Here is a 19,672-nt window from a genome sequence, read left to right as displayed (position 1 = left end):
GACCTACCCTACTATCTCTGTTCCTGACCCCACTTTTCTGGATGTCACTTTCTTTCTTCTGACTATAAAGTCCATGTAGAATGTTTTGAGGGCTGTTCTGCCATCCAATTCTAGAATTGCAAGTGAAGACAGTGAAGAGGTGCAAAAGTAGATGGGTTGTAATTCTGCCTTTAGGCACAAAAAAAGCCAAAGTTGCTGGATGCCTGGGCAGTCTGGGGTTGGTGCACAGAAGCGGTCAGAGGGGGCGAATGGATTACAGTTACTTAGAAGCGGCTGCTGGTGAGGAAAGTGTGTCCTGGGATACAGCTGGACAGAGCATTTCCTTATTTCACTTCTCCCTTACAAATGTGCTGATCCTTGTAAAACAATGAGGACATTATTTGTAAAATACAACTTTTACTGGCGAAACAGCAGCTGAGCACCATTGCTGGGGAGGAGTGCACAGTGCACGGGAGACGGTGAAGACGTGGTGTAGCTCAGGTAGCACCTGGGCAGAGGGACTTTATAAAAGATGCGGCTGATGGGGATTTACTAACGACAGATGTGTGGGCATCACGCTCATCCCTTCCACCTCCCCTAGAAATCTTAAGTAAGGACTTCAAATATAAGAAAAAGAAGAGAACGGTGAAGTGACCGGAGCGATGGTGCGAGTAGAATTGGACTGCACGCAAAAACTAGGGAGGGGTCAGAGTCACCCGGGGATCAAGACAGGCCAAGAGGATCAACTGTGTGGATGAGATCACTAATAGCTGGGATATTCAGCACATGCGTGATCGCTCTACATTTCAAATTTTAAAAAGAAATAAGACAAAGCGAAATGAAACATTAAAATTGGTCTCTTATTATGGCATTTGCTGGTAAATGGATGAAGTTGGAAAATATCATGCTAAGTGAAACAGGCCAAGCCCAAAAAACCAAAGGCCGAATGCTTTCTCTGATAAGTGCTTGACAATATATAACGAGCTGGGTGGTGGAGGGAAGAGGAATGAAGGAACTTTGGATGGTGTAGAGGAAAATGGGGTGGGAGGGGGTGGGGGACAGAAGGATAGTAGAATGAAACAGACAGTATTACCCTCTATATACGAATGATTAAATGAATGATATGAATCTACATTGTGTACAACCATAGACTTGAAAAGTTGTACCCCTTGTGTACAATGAATCAAAATGCAGTCTGTAAAAATAAAAAAAGTTTTCATAAAAATAAATAAATAAATAAAATAAAAAATAAGTTGCGAAAAAAAAAATTGATCTCAACTTCCAGTTTCGGTTCTGACATACAAAAGCTTAGAAATAATCATTCTCATCTTTAAAGTCAGAGGGATAAAACTAAATGTGCTAAAAATTAATAACCGCCATCAGAGAACTGAGATCATAGAGCAAACCACCACACTGTAATATCAAGAGAGGAGGAGAGTGAGAACCACAGCCAAGATCTGTTCACCTGAAGCCAAAGTTGTGGACTCTAAACTGGAGGGACACCCCTGTGGTAATTCTGACAAACTGCTGAAAGCTAAGTGTGGACTTTGGAAAGAATAGGACAAGCCACAGGCCACAGTCTTAAGAAACCCTCACACTGTTTGGATTTTACCTCGGGAAATCTCAGCAGGTTCTTACCATTAAGAGCCAAGAGGAATCCTTTTACATGACAGGCAGGAGAAGGAGGAGTAACCATTTTGAAATATGCCCAGAGTGTTCTCCATAAGAAGGGAGAAAGATTTTACCAGAGCTTTACACACCTGAGGACAGGCACTTACCCTATTCCAGTTCACTCTAGCATCCTGTCTCAATTATCCGAAAAAACTCGGATACATTTGTGGAGTTCACAGGCCAAGTATACAGACTCACAGGCCACAAGAAGACTGAAATTTGACCATAAGATGAGAGATCACTTGCCCTTTCCCATGCCTACCTGTCACTTCAACAGGGTTCTAAAGTAATGACAATAAGAGATAACACCTCAAAGAACTGCCAGGCATAGACTCCATTTGAGGAGATAATCTCAGAAAACACCAAAGACAACACAGGAGAGCAGAACAAGGACACTGGAAGAATCTGAAGCCACTGTCATCTGCAACAGACATTGAACACACACCACCTCCTAGCCAAAGTCATACCAAATGCCCATTTGCCATTTATTCTGTTATAAGATGAACAGTGAATTTTCTTATTTTTAAAGATCACTTGTCATCCCAGAACTACAATCCATCTGTTTCACCCACCAATTTTAGTTTTTAAGTTTACTGTCACTCTTTTATGAATTTTTGAGTGCATTTTGTATTCTCTATTTTATTCTTTTGATTGTCTGCTCGGATACCACCTTGCTTTAGTTGTGGAATTAGGTGCTATTTTAACTTTCCTTATTTTCATAGTCTTATGATTGGGGTGTGAGGTGTCCCCCACAGGCTCCTATTGATGCAGGAATGCTTGAAGGTAAAATGATGGGATTGTGAGAGCCGCAACCCAATCGCTTCATCCTAACGTGAATGGATTAGCTGGGTGGTAAAGTGGGAAGGTGGGACATGACGAGGGAGGTGGTTCACAGGGCGCATGCCCCAAAAGGGTTCATCTTCCCTTGGGGTCCCTTCCTCTTGCTCCCTCTCTGCTGCCAGGTAGCCATGTCCCGAGCAGCTTTCTTCTTCTGCACCCTTCTGCCATGCTGTTCTGCCTCACCTTGGACCAGAGCAATGGTTCTGCCCACCATGAACTGAACCTCTGAAACTATGAGCCAAAATAAAGTTAACTGTTAAATTAACAATTGAACAACTTTATTGTTCAAAACTACATTGTCCTTGTTGGGGATTTTGGTCATGGTGATAAAAAGCTGGCACACATATGGCCTCAGATTTCTTTCTTCTTTTAGATTAAATGTAAAATCATTTAATTACGCTCTCACAGAAAAGAGTTTTATATTGATTTCTTTTAAATTGGATTGCAATTTAGGGAGAATAAACAGCTTTAAATATGTACTCTTGACAGCCTACAGAATGGGAAAAAAAATCTTTGCCAGCTACTTCTCCAACAAAGGATTAATATCCAGAATATATAAAGGACTCAAAAAACTTAACACCAAAAAAAAAAAAAAAAAAAAGTCCCAAACCACGTAATCAGTAAGTGGGCAAGTGAGCTGATACTTCTCAAGAAGTACAAATGGTCAATAATTATGTGAAAAAAATGTTCAACATCTTTCACCAACAAGGCAATGCAAATCAAAACTACACTGAGACTCCATCTCACCCCCGTCAGAAAGGTTATCACCAAGGTTACAAATAACAATAAATGCTAATGAAGCTGTGGAAACACATAACTTTTACACTTTGATGGTGAGAAAATCCAGTAGTACAGCCACTATGGAAATCAGTATAGTGGTTCCTCAAAAAACTAAAAATAGATCTACCCTGTAGTTCAGCAATCCCTTTCCTGTGTACATACACATAGAAAGTGAAGGCAGCACGCTATTGAGATGCCTACACACCCATGTTTATTGTGGCCTAATTCAAAATAGTCAAGTCATGGAATCAACTTAGGTACCTGTCAATGGGTGAACAGATAAAGAAACTATGGTAGGTACACACAATGGAGTACTTTGGGCCATAAAGAAGAATGAAATCATGTCATATGCAGAAAAATATATGGAACTAGGGGTAATAATATTAAGCAAAATTAGACCCTGAAAGACAAGTATCACATGTTTTCCCTCATATGAGGAGATTAAAGACAAAGTGAAAATAACAGGAAAAGTATTGGAGAAAAGGAAGGGGATTGGGAAAGGGGAGAGGAGGATAAATGACGAGGGTAGATATGATCAAAGCATGTTATTTGCAGGTACAAATAGGCCACAATTAAACCTATTTATATAATTAAAATTTTATTTATCTAATAAAAATGCATTACTTCCATAGATTTTCTCTTCATTTGTTCAAATATACCAAAAATATAATATGTGCATCTTAGGTAATTTTATTTCACCTTTTCTTTTTGCTTTTTTAAATAAGAAACATATTTAAGTTTTTGCTTGCTAGTCATTATTCTCAGTTGAGAATGAATCTATTTGTTGCTACATATTGATTTTAAAATCAGTCGCATTTCAGCTCATTATTTTCCAGAGATTTGTTTAAATTAGTTATATTATTGAAAATAAAAATGACTTTTTACAGAGGTGTTTGTACCTTTTCTTCTCATTTTCTCATCTTTAATGACTTGACCAGCACTCCCAGAACAATCTGGCGATAACAGCAACAATCCTGAGCATCCTCCGCAGCATTCTAATTTTAAGGAGAACATCACACTTGTGAATAGCAACACTGGCTGCTATTACCTGGTTTTTCTTGGGATAGTATAAAACTGGACATTAACAAGAAAATACTAATCCATGTAATAACAACATTGGAAACTGAAAATTACTGAACAACTAATAATTTTTTTTAAAAGTCAAAGAAATTTGTGTACAATGAATCAAAATGCAATCCATAAAAATAAAAAAAAATTTAATTTTTTAAAAACTCAAAAAAGAAAGAATGTTCCAAGACTCTATAGTATCATCTCACTAATATGTGTTGTGATTCATGAAATGTTTATTAATGTTGATATTGACAAATAATTTTTTTGATAATTTTTTGATTATTAAATTTCCTGATGATATATTTTGGCATGACTGGATATTATGTAATTTGTGATTTAATAGCACCTTCTATATATTACTAAATAAAGTTTGCTGATCTTTTTTTTAGAATCTTAATCTACATCCACAAGTAAAACAAAATTGGTCCACAGAATTTGCATGTGTGTGTGTGCCCACACTTTCCATTTTAGTATTATTGCTTTATAAAAAACTTTCTAATTCTTTTTATAAAATAGTTCCAATGATGCAAAAATATCCATCTCTTCAAAGTTCCTAGAACTCCATAAGCCTATAGTGTGTTTTTTATAATGTGTGTGTTTGAAAGTCAGTTTTGAACACATTTCTCTTTCTTTTCAAGGTTACTTTTTTCTTCACTAATTTTTTATAATTTCAAATTGACTAGCAAAATCATTTTTCCTTAAAATTTTAAAATGTATTTGCATAATAAGTGCACAATATTCTCACTTTTTAAAAATTCTCTGCTTTCTCTGTGCCCTACGTGTTCGGTTTTTGCAATTGTTTTTATTTTTCTCAGAATAATATAATTCTTTGCTTCAAGTGGTACCATTTCCTCACAGAGGGCTTTAGCAAAAGTACAGAAGCCCTTTTGGTCTCTGTGTAGCAACCACATTTATGTTTGTTTAGTCTGTATGTGTAAAATTCTACTAACAAACAGAACAACAGACATCTGCCTCTCAGAAAAATCTCAACAAAGAACACCGAGAAGCTATTTGCCCTGCCTAAGATGTTCCATCTAGGACCCAGCTCTTAAATGGTTGAAAAATCCAAATAAAGCTGATTTGAAATGTTAGGGGGAAAAAAACAAGAACCATCTTCTCAACATTTTTTTCTCTTGACAAAAATAAAGTGATGTGTACACGGACCAAAAAACAAAAAAATATAGGAGCATTTGGATGTGTCACAGTGACCAGGAGGTGCTATTGACATCAGATTTTTAATCATTAGTTGAGCCACTGACCTGCAATGCATGTAGGTGTCCCATGAAAAGATGCATTACCACCCAAAATGACAATAATGAGCCTGGGGGAAACATTGCAATCCATGCAGCGTGTAGCACACACCACACATAACCTCCCAAACCCCACACCACCCCTTCCAGAAGCAATCACCTTCTACTGCTTTGGCCATTGCTTTTGGGACTTCTCTCCGTATCTTCAAACAATACACATCTAATGCACACTGTCAACAATGTTAGACTTCCTATTGATTATTCCCTTAGGTGAAAGCCTCTCAGATTTCCTCTTCCCATATTAACCCTCTGTTATGGTTTGGATGTGAGTTGTCCCCCAAAAGTTCACAGGTGAATCAACCCCTGATAGGATTAATCGAAGTGGTAGGGTGTGGCTGGAGGAGGTGGGAATCGGGGCGTGGCTATGGGGTATATATTTTTATCTGACAAATGGAGTCTCTCTCTCTCTCTCTCTCTCTCTCTCTCTCCCCCCCCCCCCCCCGCCTCTCTCTGCTTCCTAATGTGAGCTGCTTCCCTCTTGCCATGCTCTTCTGCCATGATGTTCTACCTCACCTCAAGCCCCGAGGAATGGAACCAGCCTTCTATGGACTAAGACCTCTGAAACTGTGAGCCCTCAAATTAAATCTCTCCTCCTTTATAATTGTGCTGGTCAGAACATTTAGTCACAGCAGCGAAAAAGCTAAGTGTGTGTGTGAGTGAAAATGAAATGTTTTAGAATCCTTCTGTTTCCTTAGGCACCATTAACATGCAGTCTTTAAAGCATGACATCTATTTGATGGTGAGACCTCTCTGGAGTGTTGTACATCATGGCTACCAAGCACCTCTTCATAGGAGAAGCTGAACCTGCTTCTCCAGCTTCCTCGAAAGCAAAAAGTCGGCAAGTATCCTATGTCTTGCCAGTCAGATAAACCCTCATGAGAAGGACAGACCCAACTGCGGGGGGTGGAAAGCTTACAAAATTACAGGTACCCTTTTCTAAGGAAAATAATACAATATCAAAAATAAAAATGATCTACAAAAATATAAATATCTAAATATTTATTTAGAAGGGGAAAAGAAATCGTTAATTTCAAATTTGGAAAAATTGACGAATTTCTAATAACCTGAAATCTAGAAAAATAACACAATTTTTTTAGTTAAATGACTTATTGTCACACACATATGTTTTCTTTCCCACATGTTAGATGAATTCTCTTTGATTCTTCATGAGAACATAATTGTTTTATAATTTTTATTAGGAAAATAAAGAGATGTTTTAGTCTTCACACTGTAGAATTAACTAATATTTCTTATTTATTTATGCTAAAGATGCACATAGTGTCCTCCTTCACCTGCAACTGTGCTTGCTGTTTGTAGTTCTGCTATAGGTTTGTGCCTTCCAATAAATTAATCTGAATAAATTTTAGTTTAAAGGTTCCATCAAAAAGTAAAAGACATCTGGTTCCTTGATAATCATATATAACACATTATACAATATGCACATAGCCAGGGAGAACTTTCGTTTTGGTTTGCTATCAATGACAGCCAAATCACTTGCCTCCAATATTACAGCTGGATGACTGGAAGGATATAACCCAGGCTAGCCTCTAGCTATTTGAAAGCTTGTTTTGACTCCATTGCCCACACACATATGGTTCTGGCCACCGCAAGACATTCATGCTGTAAGGCAACATCTGGTCCTGTACCTTTGTGTCATGAAGCCAGATGAGACAGTGCTGTGGGCAACAGGAGAATTTCTGGAAGTTTATTTCTGCCCATAGTGCCCTGAAAACTGCATATCTCATTCAATGCAAATTAAATATTCCAATTCCATTGTCTCTAAGATGGATTCCCAATATTCCTGGAACCACTTCAAAACTATGTGACACAGAAAGGAATATAATGGGAGAGGAAATAGGAGTGAAAAATTTTAAAAAGTTTTCACTTGCCAAGATCAAAATGCTGACTTTTACAAATTTTACAAAAATGTATCTTAAAAAAATAAATACCTAGCACCATACCCAGGATTTTGGAAGGGACCCATGCATGTAAGGGTTCCTGAGCTTATGCTTCTGTGGGTCCATGCCAATTATGACTGTTCATGAGATTTCAATTTGGCCGGGCAGTTGTGTGAAGAAGTGGGTTCCTCTCAGAATTCATTCCAGTAGAGTGGCCAGAGGCATCCCAGGACTAGAATCAAAATGGCAGGTGTCTTCATGCTTGACTGGAACACCCGTGCCAGCCAGTAGGGCACTCTCCAGGGTCTTTGCTTAGCCATGGAGACCACATCTGCTGAAGTACCCCAGGGATGCAACTTGGGTGTGCTTTTCAGCTGTGGCAAAATGAACCTATAAAACTGTTTCTGTACAAACTAGATTATCTAGAAGAGACTGTTTTATTTATAATTTTTAAAAAGAAGCACTTACTTAGTGAATTTGATCCCTTCAACATGAGGGTTGTCAAGGTGATTAACCAAGCAGGAAGATTTTCCTGAACTTTAAGCCCACCTAATTATTTTGTTTTGTGCTTTTGACCTTCTTTCTTCCTTTCAAAATACTTATTTCATTTGTAATTGTACATTTTATTTGATTAATTAATTGACATCTATCTCCCAAAAGAGTAAGAATCCTGAGTTCAGGAATTATGTCTATTTTTTAGTTACCAGCACTTACCACCTGGCAAGTAGTAGGTGCTCAATAAATGTTATTTTAAGGAAAATAAAAGCACTTATTAAATGAATTAGTTATCTTTTATATTTTTATTTTGTGCTTTTCATTATCACCATATTTAATACATTCTATTGAAATTTTCTGGGTATGCATCCACATACCCTATTAGATCACAAGCTCCTAGAAGGTTGATATTATTTCTCAATTATCTAAGTAGTCAGCAAATGTTTGTTGAATTTTTCTATAGTATGAACTGGGATTTGGTATGTCTGACATGCATTCAGATTGTTTACTTGACTTCATTGAGATTTTCATTTTTTTATCTACAAAACAAAGAAGTTACTCTAGCAATGGTTCAGTAAGGATGCCTTCCAGAAAAAAAAAAAAAACACTGAAAGTTATGGGATTCTAAACACAAAATACATTCTCCTACCTTAAACCACTAACACTATCTTCCACAGTTTAAATAGGAAAGAAAACCTTCAGGGTAAATTTAAACATGTGGGGAGAAATTTCATTAAAATGCATAGGAAGAAATTTTGTTGACTATTTAATTTTTTACCCAACAGAATTATAAGCAATAAAATTGTTTATTCATAGAAACCAAATAGGATAACCATAAAAAGTTTATGCTCTTTTGGGGCAATGATAAAAATCCCAAAAATGTATGTGTGCATTTTAAAATATGTATTATGTTACAAAATAAAGTAGTTTGTATTTCTTGGGATTTTGACATTGTTGTTATGTCTACTGAATATTACTCTATACAAAGACTTGGTGGCTTCCTGTAGAAATTTACAATCATACTCAAGAAAAATATTTTAGACAGTTGAGTACATTGAATCATTTAAAATAACTGATTTTTACCAACTTTGATATCTGGTAAAGAATATGTACATATTTGAATGATTCTGCTTTAACTTTTACCTGATCCTCATGGATGTAAATTTTATATTGAATCTACAAGATAAAATTATCAGAAGCTGTAACCCAGACACAAAAGAATATCTTCAAACACTCTATTCAATATAGTTTTTCCCCCATGAAGAAGCTTTCCCTCATTCAGTTGTATTGTAATTTTCAAATTAAATAATTAATGAACATAGTTCACTGAAAATTGTACAGCATTTAGGGGCACTTGCTCTGGAACCCAATAATAATTTTCATAAGTCAAATAATTTATAAGGATATTTCAAAGGAACAGAATAGAAAAAGAAAGCAATTTGAGTAGATGTTGTATTTCTCCTCATACCCTCATGCAAAAAACTGTCCCTTAGCTATTGAAGTAGTCAGAATCAACATCAAGTCTCTTGTGTCAAACCCTTACACGTGCCTACAGTAGGAACTACTGCAAAGACTCATTAAGGTGCTCATAAACACATGGGCCTGTAACACAACCTTTTGCCAAGGACTTTCCAAACTTCAGCTTGCACGTGAGTCACAAGGACAGTGAGCCTGAAGAACACGGTCATTTCCCTGATACACTGTCTCCACTAACAAACCGATATTGACTCCTACAAAACAAATTACAGGTACTTCTTTTTTACCCTTAAAAGTCTCCCTTCCCCAGCCTTACTGGGTAATGTCCTGGGCTCCCCAAAGCACTACATCACACATTGCAATGCTTCTGCATATTTCTGAATACACTCATTATCAGGAATAATGAGATCAGAAAATCTCTGTTGTTACAGAGATTTGAAATGTCAACATTACTTCTTTTTGGAAAAGAAGAATAAAGTATATCACGTCTACCTCCTTCCAATTTCATCTTCCAATGATTCATCAATTGTTAAACATAAGTATATAGATGGTTTGAGGAAAGGTTTGAAAACCACTAATGAGGACCACTGGCCTCTAAAGATCAACTCACCTAGACTAACATAGGATTGTATGCTTCTCCACCTGAGATTCATTCCTCATAACTTTTCTTGGTGTGGAAGCAATTCCTGTTTTTGGTTTCTAATTGCTGGGAGAACTAATACAGCAAACTTTTATAATCTAATCGTGTTTCACCTAGGACTTACAATATGGCCAATTGTCCAATCATGAAAATAAGTCACAAGAAGGAACATCAGTTAGATTAAGAGGGGAGGAGAAGTGACCCGTGACTGAGAAAAGCAGGCCTGAGGAGCTAAGGGTTAGAGGGTGGGAGTCATCCCTTACATTCAGATTTGGTTTGTTAGCATCACTGGAGATGGAGAGAGGACAGGAAAATATAAAGAATTGTAATAGTTGCTTAATGGGACAGCAAGGTAGTGGCACAAATTTAATTTATGATTGTGCCAGAAACAGATTGTATATTTTACGGTCAATTTATTTTAGAAAAGTTACTCTTGAAAGTCAGAAAATGGCATACAATGCCAACTTGTACTTTGTTTACTTCGGAGAAAGCTCAGAATGTCCACAAAAAGCAGCAAAACTTTTGAACACATAGCGTTCTGCTAAGCACTGTGTAAATGTATCCATTGATGAGTCCTCTCAAAATCTGTGAACTATCGTGCCTGTGCACACACATACGTGCACACACACACACACACACACACACACACACCCCTCAACAGAGTGCCCTGTACAGAACTCTATGATAACCTTACTACAAACATAGAAATGCTGCCAAAGTTAAATAGGAGGAGGGGGTTTTCAAGATGGCAGAATAGAGAAGATTGCTTTCCTGGCTGCTACGCATCATGAAGCCAAGACAGCAGACAGGCAGTTTCTCAGCAAGGGGAGTGAACACAACAAAAGAAGGGAAGACCTTAATGGAATTGAATACTTGGCATTCAAAGCAGAAAGGGGACTCAGGAAGCTGGATATAATAAATTAAGGATGAAAACCCCAGCACCACAACCACTTCCACAGCCGGAGGTATCAGCCAGAGCTGACCAAAGTGCAGGGATAAGGGAATTAAAGGAACCTGTATTTTTAGGTGGGTTGAGGCATGTCTGGGTATGAAGAATTTAGAGATCAAAGACACTAAACTGAAAGGCATGCTGCACAATATCCTTTTATAGGAAAGAAGTCCCAACTCTCCCGGTTTCATGTGGACAGAAGAAGAAACCATTTTGCAGCTGCAGTGAAGGGGCCGGCAGCTAAGGGAGCGGATTTCTGGCAAACCCAAGTTTGGCCCAAAATGCAGGCCTAAAAAACCCATACTGCATGACAGAGCGTGCCTAAGTAACCCTGAGAAAATCAAAAGTGGAGAGAGGTTTACACAGAAGACAATTGGTCATAGAAAGTCACCTGGCTTTCCCCCTTTCCCCCCAATCCTGCTGCTTGTGAGACCAACTTGGAGACATATGTCCGGCTGGGAGTTTGAAAGGATTGGGGCCAAAGAGATTAAGTTTGGAGACTGAACCTGAGACAAGAAAATGTGGGATCTACAGGTGATGTAGGGGACTACAAATTTGCTCCTCCATCACAGGAGTGGAAGCCAGGGGAGAACCCTGGCGTGTGGTTTACCACCAGTGTGGACTGGCAATTGCTGGGCCCTGGAGGAAGGGCAGTTCAAAATCTCCAGACAAACTGTCATTCAGCAAAGAGCCTGGGGCATACCTAAGCCTAACCCGCCTCCAGGAGTACTGCTGAGCGGATTACCTCTCTCTAGCAACCATACCCTAAGGGTAGAACAAGCATCACATTCCAGATGACCCCACCTAACACTGCTAAGAAGGGAAGCTGGGAATCTTTTGAACTCCAATGGAAACAATTCTTTAACTTTTCTTCAATTTTTTTTTTTTTGTCTTTTCCTTTTCTGTTTAATTGTGACCTTCATGGTTCATGAACATTTATACATATTCAAGTTTATTTTTATTCCCCATTTCTAGCATTTTTAAAGCTGATTATTTTTCATGAATAAGTTTTTTGAGCACAGAGATATTTGATTAGTATATTTCAGTTTTGTTTTGTATCCTATTTTTTTAATTTTTAAAATTTTTATTACATATATACTTTTGTCTCTCACTTATCTGTTTCACTTGATTCTATTTCTCTCTTCTTATGCTAACTGCTAATCTCTATTGTTCTCCTTTCACTCTTCCTTTAACTTATTAATTCTATCTTCTCTCATCCTCCCTCATAATCACCACATCCTATATCACTTCTGTTCTCTCCCTGTCCACCATTTAAAATTATAAGCCCTGTTTTTATGGTAGGCAATAACTCATCACATTATTTCTGTTTATTGTGACAATTAGCATCATAGATGTAATAGCAGGAATTATTTGGTTTAATGCTATATGTTGTTTGCATTGGTTGTTGTTATTATTTGTCTCCCCCTAAATGGTGAGGTACTGGAGACACTATAAGTCCACAGGGTTGAAATTCAGCCTCAAATCCATAGTGTTAGATGGAGAGACACACAAACAACATGAAAAAACAAGGGAACAATTGCCTCAAACAAACCAGGATACTCCAATAACAGAATTCATTGACACCACAGTGGAAAAAATGTCAAAGAGGGAGTTTAGATGTACATAGTTAAATTGATCTGCGAGGTAAAGGACAATGTAAGGAGGGAAATCAAAGAGAAAATACAGAAGTGAATGATCCCTTCAATAAAGAGATAGAGATTCTGAAAAGAAATCAAGCACAAATCCTCAAAATGAAGGAATCAATAAATCAAATTAAAAACTCAATGGAAAGCATGACCAACAGACTGGACCACTTGGATGATAGAGATTCAGGCAATGGAAACAAAATATATAATCTTGAAAATAAAGTTAACTGTGAGCAGAAATTTCAGGAAATATTAAAAGACCAAATTCAAGATTTATCAGGATATGTGAAGGCTCAGTCATACAAACCAAATATTTTGAATGAAATACTGTTAGAAAAAAAATTCCCAAAACTAAAGAATAAAATGGAAAATTAAATACAGAAGGCTTACAGGACATCAAGTTAAAATTAAAATACAAAATTAAAGTGGACCCACACCAGGTATATTATGAAAATGCCTAACATAAAGAACAAGGATAGAATTTTAAAGGCTGCCACAGAAAAATGACCTGTCACATTAATATGGAAAACAATCTGAATCTCAGCTGATTTCTTAATCCAGACCTTCAAAGCTAGGAGGTCTTGGAATAATATATACTAAATTCTGAAAGAAAATGGATGTCAGCCAAAAATACCATACCCAGCAATATTAAGCTTCAGAATTTACAATGAAATAAAAACCTTCACTGATAAACAACAGTTAAAGAATTCACAACTAGAAAGCCTGCTTTACAATACATACTCACAAAATATTTCATGAAGAAAAAATGAAAAATAAAAATAAAAATTATCAAAGGGAGGAACTACACTAGAAGAATAGTCAATCAAAGGAGAAACTAATTCAAATTAAAAACCAGAAATAAATCAAAATGATAGAGGATAAAAATCATATCTTGATAATAACATTGAATGTAAATGGCCTAAAACCATAAATCAAAAGACATAGACTGGTAGATTGGATTAGAAAACAAGACCTAACAAAATGCTGTCTCCAAGAGACTCACCTCATAGGCAATACATCTACAGACTGAAGGTAAAAGGATAGGAAAAAAATGTATTATTCACATGGATCTCATAAACAAGCAGGGATTTCTATGCTCATATCAGATAAAGTGTACTTCAAGCCAAAGTTAATCAGAAATGGAAAAAAAGGACATTTCATACTGCTTAAGGGAAATATGCATCAACAAGACATTATAATCATAAATATTTATGCTCCAAACAGTGGAGCATCCTCATACATCACACAAACCCTTCTTAATTTCAAGAATCAACTAGACCACAACACAATAAATATTGGGTTATTTTGCAAAATTCTGTCACCACTGGATAGATCCTCCAAACAAAAACTAAAGAAATAAGCTACAGAACTAAAAACAAAATTAATATTTAGATTTAACAGACATCTAGAGAATATTTCATCCATCAATGACTGAATAAATTTTCTTCTCAGCAGCACATTGATCCTTCTCTAAAATAGACCATATTTTAGGCCACAAGGAAACTCTTAGCAAATACAAAAAATAGAGATAATACTTTGCATCCTATCAGATCATAATGGAATGAAGTTAGAAATCAATGATAAAATGAAACATAGAAGTTACTCTAACACCTGAAGACTAAATAATACACTATCAAATGACCAATGGATAGCAGATGAAATCAGGGATGAAATAAAAAATTACTTAGAGGCAAATGAGAATAGCAACTCATCATATCAAAATCTCTGGGACACTATGAAGGCAGTTCTGAGAAGAAAGTTTATTGCATTGAGATCATTCATTAAAAGAATAGAAAGTGAAACAAATAAATAACCTAACATTATATCTCAAAACCCTAGGAAAAAAAAAGAATAAATAAATCAACACCAACAACAATAGAAGACAGGTAATAATTAAAAGCAGAGTTGAAATCAATGAAATTGAAACCTAAAAAATCAAAAAAATCAATGAAACAAAAAGTTGGTACTTTGAGAAATTATATATAATTAATAAACCCTTAGCCAAGCTAATACAGAGAGAGAGAAAAATTACTAAAAGTCAGGATGAAAAAGAAACTTCTGTAATACAGATGATAATCAGAAACTGTTTTGAAAATTTAACTTCAATAAAATATGAAACATTGAAGACATCAACAAATTTTTCCAGACATATGACCTAGAAATAGACCTAAACTGAATCAGGAGGTCATACTCTATTTAAACAGAACAATTTCAAGTAATGAAATAGAAAATGCCATTAAAAGCCTACCAATAAGAAAAGCCCAGGACCAGATGGATTCTCAACCGAGTTCTACAAGACCTTCAAAGAAGAATGAACACAAAAACTCCTCAAAGTATTCCAGGAAACAGAAAATGAGGGAACCCTTCCAAACTCATTCAATGAAGCTAGTATCACCATGATACCAAAACAAGACAAAGACACATCAAAGAAAGAAAATACCAGACCAATATCAATAAGGAACATAGATGCAAAAATTCCTAATAAAATTCTGGCAAATAACATACAAAAAGTTATTTAAAAGATAGTGCACCACGATTAAGTGGGGTTCATCCTAGGGGTGTAAGGTTGGCTCAACATATGAAAATCAATAAATACATCACATCACATCAATGGACTTAAAGACAAGAATCTCATGATTATCTCAATAGATGCAGAAAAAGCATTTGACAAAATACAGCAGCCATCCATGTTCAAAACACTAGGAAAACTAGGGATAATAGGAATACACATCAGCATTGTAAAAGCTAAATATGCTAAACCTAAGGCAAACATGTTAAATGGAGAAAAATTGAAAGCATTCCCTCTAAAAAGTGGAACAAGACAGGGATGCCCTCTTCAACCACTTGTATTCAATATTGTCCTAGAAACTCTAGCCAGAGCAAGCGAAGAGATGAAAGAAATTAAAGGGATATGAATAGGACGAGAAGAACTCAAACTATCCTATTTGGCAATGAGATGGTTCTACATTTAGAAAACCCAAAAAACTCCCCCAGCCAGGTGCCATGGTGCACGCCTGTAATCCCAGTGACTCATGAGGCTGAGGCAGGAGGATCGCAAATTCAAAGCCAGTCTCAGCAAAAGCAAGACCCAAGCAACTCAGTGAGACCCTGTCTTTAAATAAAACACAAAATAGGACTGGGGATGTGACTCAGTGGTCGAGTGTCCTCAGTGGTCAATCCTCAGTACCCGCCCCCCCGCCAAAAAAAAAACTACACCAGAAAACTTCTAGAGCTCATAAATGAATTCAAAAAAGTAGCAGAATATAAAATTAACACCCATAAATCAACTGCATTCCTATATATAAGTGGTGAATCAACTGAAAGAGAAATTAAGAAAACTATCCCATTCACAATAGCCTCAAAGAAAATAAAATATTTGGGAATCAATCAAAAAAAAGAGGTGGAAGACCTCTACAATGAAAGCTATAGAACACTACAGTGCAAGAAGTAAAATCGAGGATTAATAAATAGAATGATATCAAACTAAAAAGCTTCTTCACAGCAAAGGAAACCACCAAGAGTGTGAAGAGAGAGCCTATGGAATGGGAGAAAATCTTTGCCACCTGCACCTCCAATGGAGCATTACTCTCCAGGATATATAAAGAACTCAAAAAACTTAACACACACACACACACACACACACACACACACACACACACACACACACACAAATATCCAATAAATAAACGGGCAAAGAAACTGAGCAGTCACTTCATAGAAGAAATACACTCAGTCAACAAATACATGAAAAAATGTTCAACATTTCTAGAAATTAGAGAAATGCAAATCAAAACTACACTGAGTTTTCATCTCTCTCTAGTCAGCATGGCAATTATCACAAATACAAGTAACAATAAATGTTGCTGAGGATGCGGTGAAAAAGTTACACTCATAAATTGGTGGTGGGACTACAAATTGGTGCAACCACTCAGAAAACTTGGAATGAACCCACCATTTGACCCAGCTATCTCACTCCTGGGCATATACCAAAGGACTTAAAATCAGCATACTATAGTGACGCAGCCACATCAATGTTTATAGCAGCTCATTTCACAATAGCTAAGCTATGGAACCAACCTAGGTGCCGTTCAACAGATGAATGGATAAAGTAAATTTGGCACAAGTACACAATGAAATATTACTCAGTCATAAAGAATGAAATTTTGGCATTTGCGGGTAAATGGTTGGAACTAAATACTATCATGCGGAGTTGTGCTGCCGTCTGGGGCACCCGGGCCTTGCTCCTCCGCGGCTCGTGCCGGGTCGGCAGGCGGGCGTCGTCGCTGAACCCGGAAACGTCGCGGTCGGGAAGGAATGCTCGGCCACAAGATCACGGAAAGCCCGAGCAGTGACTAGGGGCGCCCGATGGGGGTGACCGTTGAGCCGCAAGACGAAGAAGGGGTCGTCATTCTCGGGGCCAGAGAGCAGGAGCTGTGGCGGGTGACGAGCAGGCGCCAAGACCGAGGGTCTTGGCGAGCCGGACCTAGCCCAAGCGGGGAGCCCGGGGCTAGGTGCTGCCAGGGCCTCGGGCCAGGTTTGGACCCCCTGCACACAGACAGTTTAGTAGCGAGGCGCCTATCCCAGCGTCCCTCTTTCTTCTCCCTTACCTGGAGTACCCAAGCCTGTTTTTGCTGCAGTTGATGGACAGGAAAAATTCGAAACCAAAGTTACCAGGCTGGATAATGGGCTTCAAGTGGCATCTCAAAATAAGTTTGGACAGTTTTGTACAGTAGGAATTCTTGTCAACTCAGGATCAAGATATGAAGCGAAGTATCTTAGCGGAATTGCTCACTTTTTGGAAAAATTGGCATTTTCGTCTACTGCTCGATTTGACAGCAAAGATGAAATTCTGCTTACTTTGGAAAAGCACGGGGGTATCTGTGACTGCCAGACCTCAAGAGATACCACCATGTATGCCGTGTCTGCTGACAGTAAAGGCCTGGACACTGTGGTTGGCTTGCTGGCTGAGGTGACTCTGCACCCCCGCCTGACAGATGAAGAAATAGAGATGACACGGATGGCTGTCCAGTTTGAGCTGGAGGACCTGAACATGCGACCTGACCCTGAGCCGCTTCTCACTGAGATGATTCACGAAGCTGCTTACAGGGGGAACACCCTGGGCCTCCACCGTTTCTGCCCCATAGAGAACATACCCAAGATTAACCAGGAAGTGCTCCATTCCTACCTGAGGAACTACTATACCCCCGACCGCATGGTGCTGGCTGGAGTTGGTGTCGAGCATGAGCATTTGGTGGAATGTGCTAAAAAATACCTACTGGGAGCCCAGCCAGCCTGGGGGAGTGCCGGGGCTGTGGACGTTGACAGATCTGTAGCACAATACACCGGGGGCATTGTCAAGCTAGAGAGAGACATGTCCAATGTCAGCCTTGGCCCAACCCCCATCCCAGAGCTCACACACATCATGGTGGGGCTTGAGAGCTGTTCCTTCCTGGAGGAGGATTTTATCCCTTTTGCTGTGCTGAACATGATGATGGGAGGAGGGGGCTCCTTCTCGGCTGGCGGCCCGGCAAGGGCATGTTCTCCAGGCTCTACCTCAACGTGCTCAACAGGTGCCACTGGATGTATAATGCGACCTCCTACCACCACAGCTATGAAGACACTGGCCTCTTGTGCATTCACACTAGCGCTGATCCGAGACAGGTTCGGGAAATGGTAGAAATCATCGCAAAGGAATTTATTTTGATGGGCGGAACTGTGGATACGGTGGAGCTGGAGCGGGCCAAGACACAGCTGATGTCAATGCTAATGATGAACCTGGAGTCCAGGCCTGTCATCTTTGAGGACGTGGGGAGGCAGGTGTTGGCCACACAGTCCAGAAAGCTGCCCCAGGAGCTGTGCATGCTCATCCGCAATGTGAAGCCAGACGACATCCGGAGGGTTGCATCTAAGATGCTGCGTGGGAAACCTGCCATGGCCGCCCTTGGGGATTTGACCAACCTGCCCACTTATAAGCACATCCAGGTGGCGTTGTCCAGCAGAGATGGGCGCTTGCCACGGACATACCGGCTCTTCCGGTAGAGCCCCTCCAGAAGCAATCCTCAGAGACCCCCGCTGCTGGGAGGTGTTTCCACGAGGGCTGGGAAAGTGTGTCTTTGGTGACCTTGCTCCCTGAGCATCACCTGGTCTCACCCAGTATCTCAAAGCTCTTGCCCCAGGATGTCAATGGAAGGGTCTGCTTGATGCCTGCTGATTGGTACCCAGTCTGCTGGAACTGGAGCCGGAGGATGCCCAGCAGGCTGCTGAGGTAATTTACCACGCTGGAAGGACGTCACTGCATGTGCCCTGAGTGCCTGGGGCAGAGCGGGAACTCAGACCCCGAGGCTCTGCTCAGGTGCAGACCCATCGTCAACTGCCACACAATCTCCACACATACTGGGAGCTCCTAACCACGCACCTGCCAGGCTGCTCTCCTCAGGGTCTCAGCGTCTCCTCAGCGTCTCCCTTCCTTCCCATCCCCTCCTCCCCAGCCTTCCTGGCCATACCCATTTTCTGCTTTCTTCTCTTTGCCTTGCCCCTCAGTGTCACCTTCGTGGACACTTCCCAGGGTAGGCTGTGTGGTCCTGAACTCAGAACCCTGGTGGCCAGTGGGGGGGCTGGCTACTGCTGGACTCTTGTTAAAGGACAGTGTGTGTGTGAGAGAGAGAAAAAGAGCTGTTTAAAAATCAAAATAAATAAATAAATAAATACTATCATGCTAAGTGAAATGAGCCAATCCCCCCCAAAAATGCCGAATTTTCTCTCTGATATGTGGATACCAACTCACAATCAGTGGGGAGTAGGGAGAGAAGGAATTGAACAGGGCAGAGTGGGTGCAAGGGAGGGGAAATGGGAATAGAAAAGACAGTAGAATGAATTTGACATAACATTTCTATGTTCATACATGAATACATGACCAT

The 19,672-nt window shown here is 39.1% G+C and overlaps 2 protein-coding genes across 3 annotated transcripts in view; one reads left to right on the top strand and one right to left on the bottom strand.

Moving 5' to 3' along the window:
• The window catches only part of EPM2A (EPM2A glucan phosphatase, laforin), a 199,398-nt gene that overhangs the window by 74,704 nt on the left and 105,022 nt on the right, over positions 1 to 19,672 (bottom strand). The window lies entirely within an intron of this gene.
• LOC306665293 (mitochondrial-processing peptidase subunit alpha-like) lies at positions 17,529 to 18,842 on the top strand. Its single transcript, XM_079146692.1, is given in 2 exon segments — positions 17,529 to 18,274; positions 18,277 to 18,842. Coding segments are annotated over 2 exon segments (1,128 nt in total). The 5' UTR covers positions 17,529 to 17,664; the 3' UTR covers positions 18,795 to 18,842.

The sequence above is a fragment of the Sciurus vulgaris genome (assembly GCF_902686455.1).
Source record: "Sciurus vulgaris genome assembly, chromosome: 7".
NCBI lineage: Eukaryota > Metazoa > Chordata > Mammalia > Rodentia > Sciuridae > Sciurus > Sciurus vulgaris.
The sequence above is the reverse complement of the archived record's forward strand: the minus strand, read 5'-3'. Positions and strand labels throughout refer to the sequence as shown.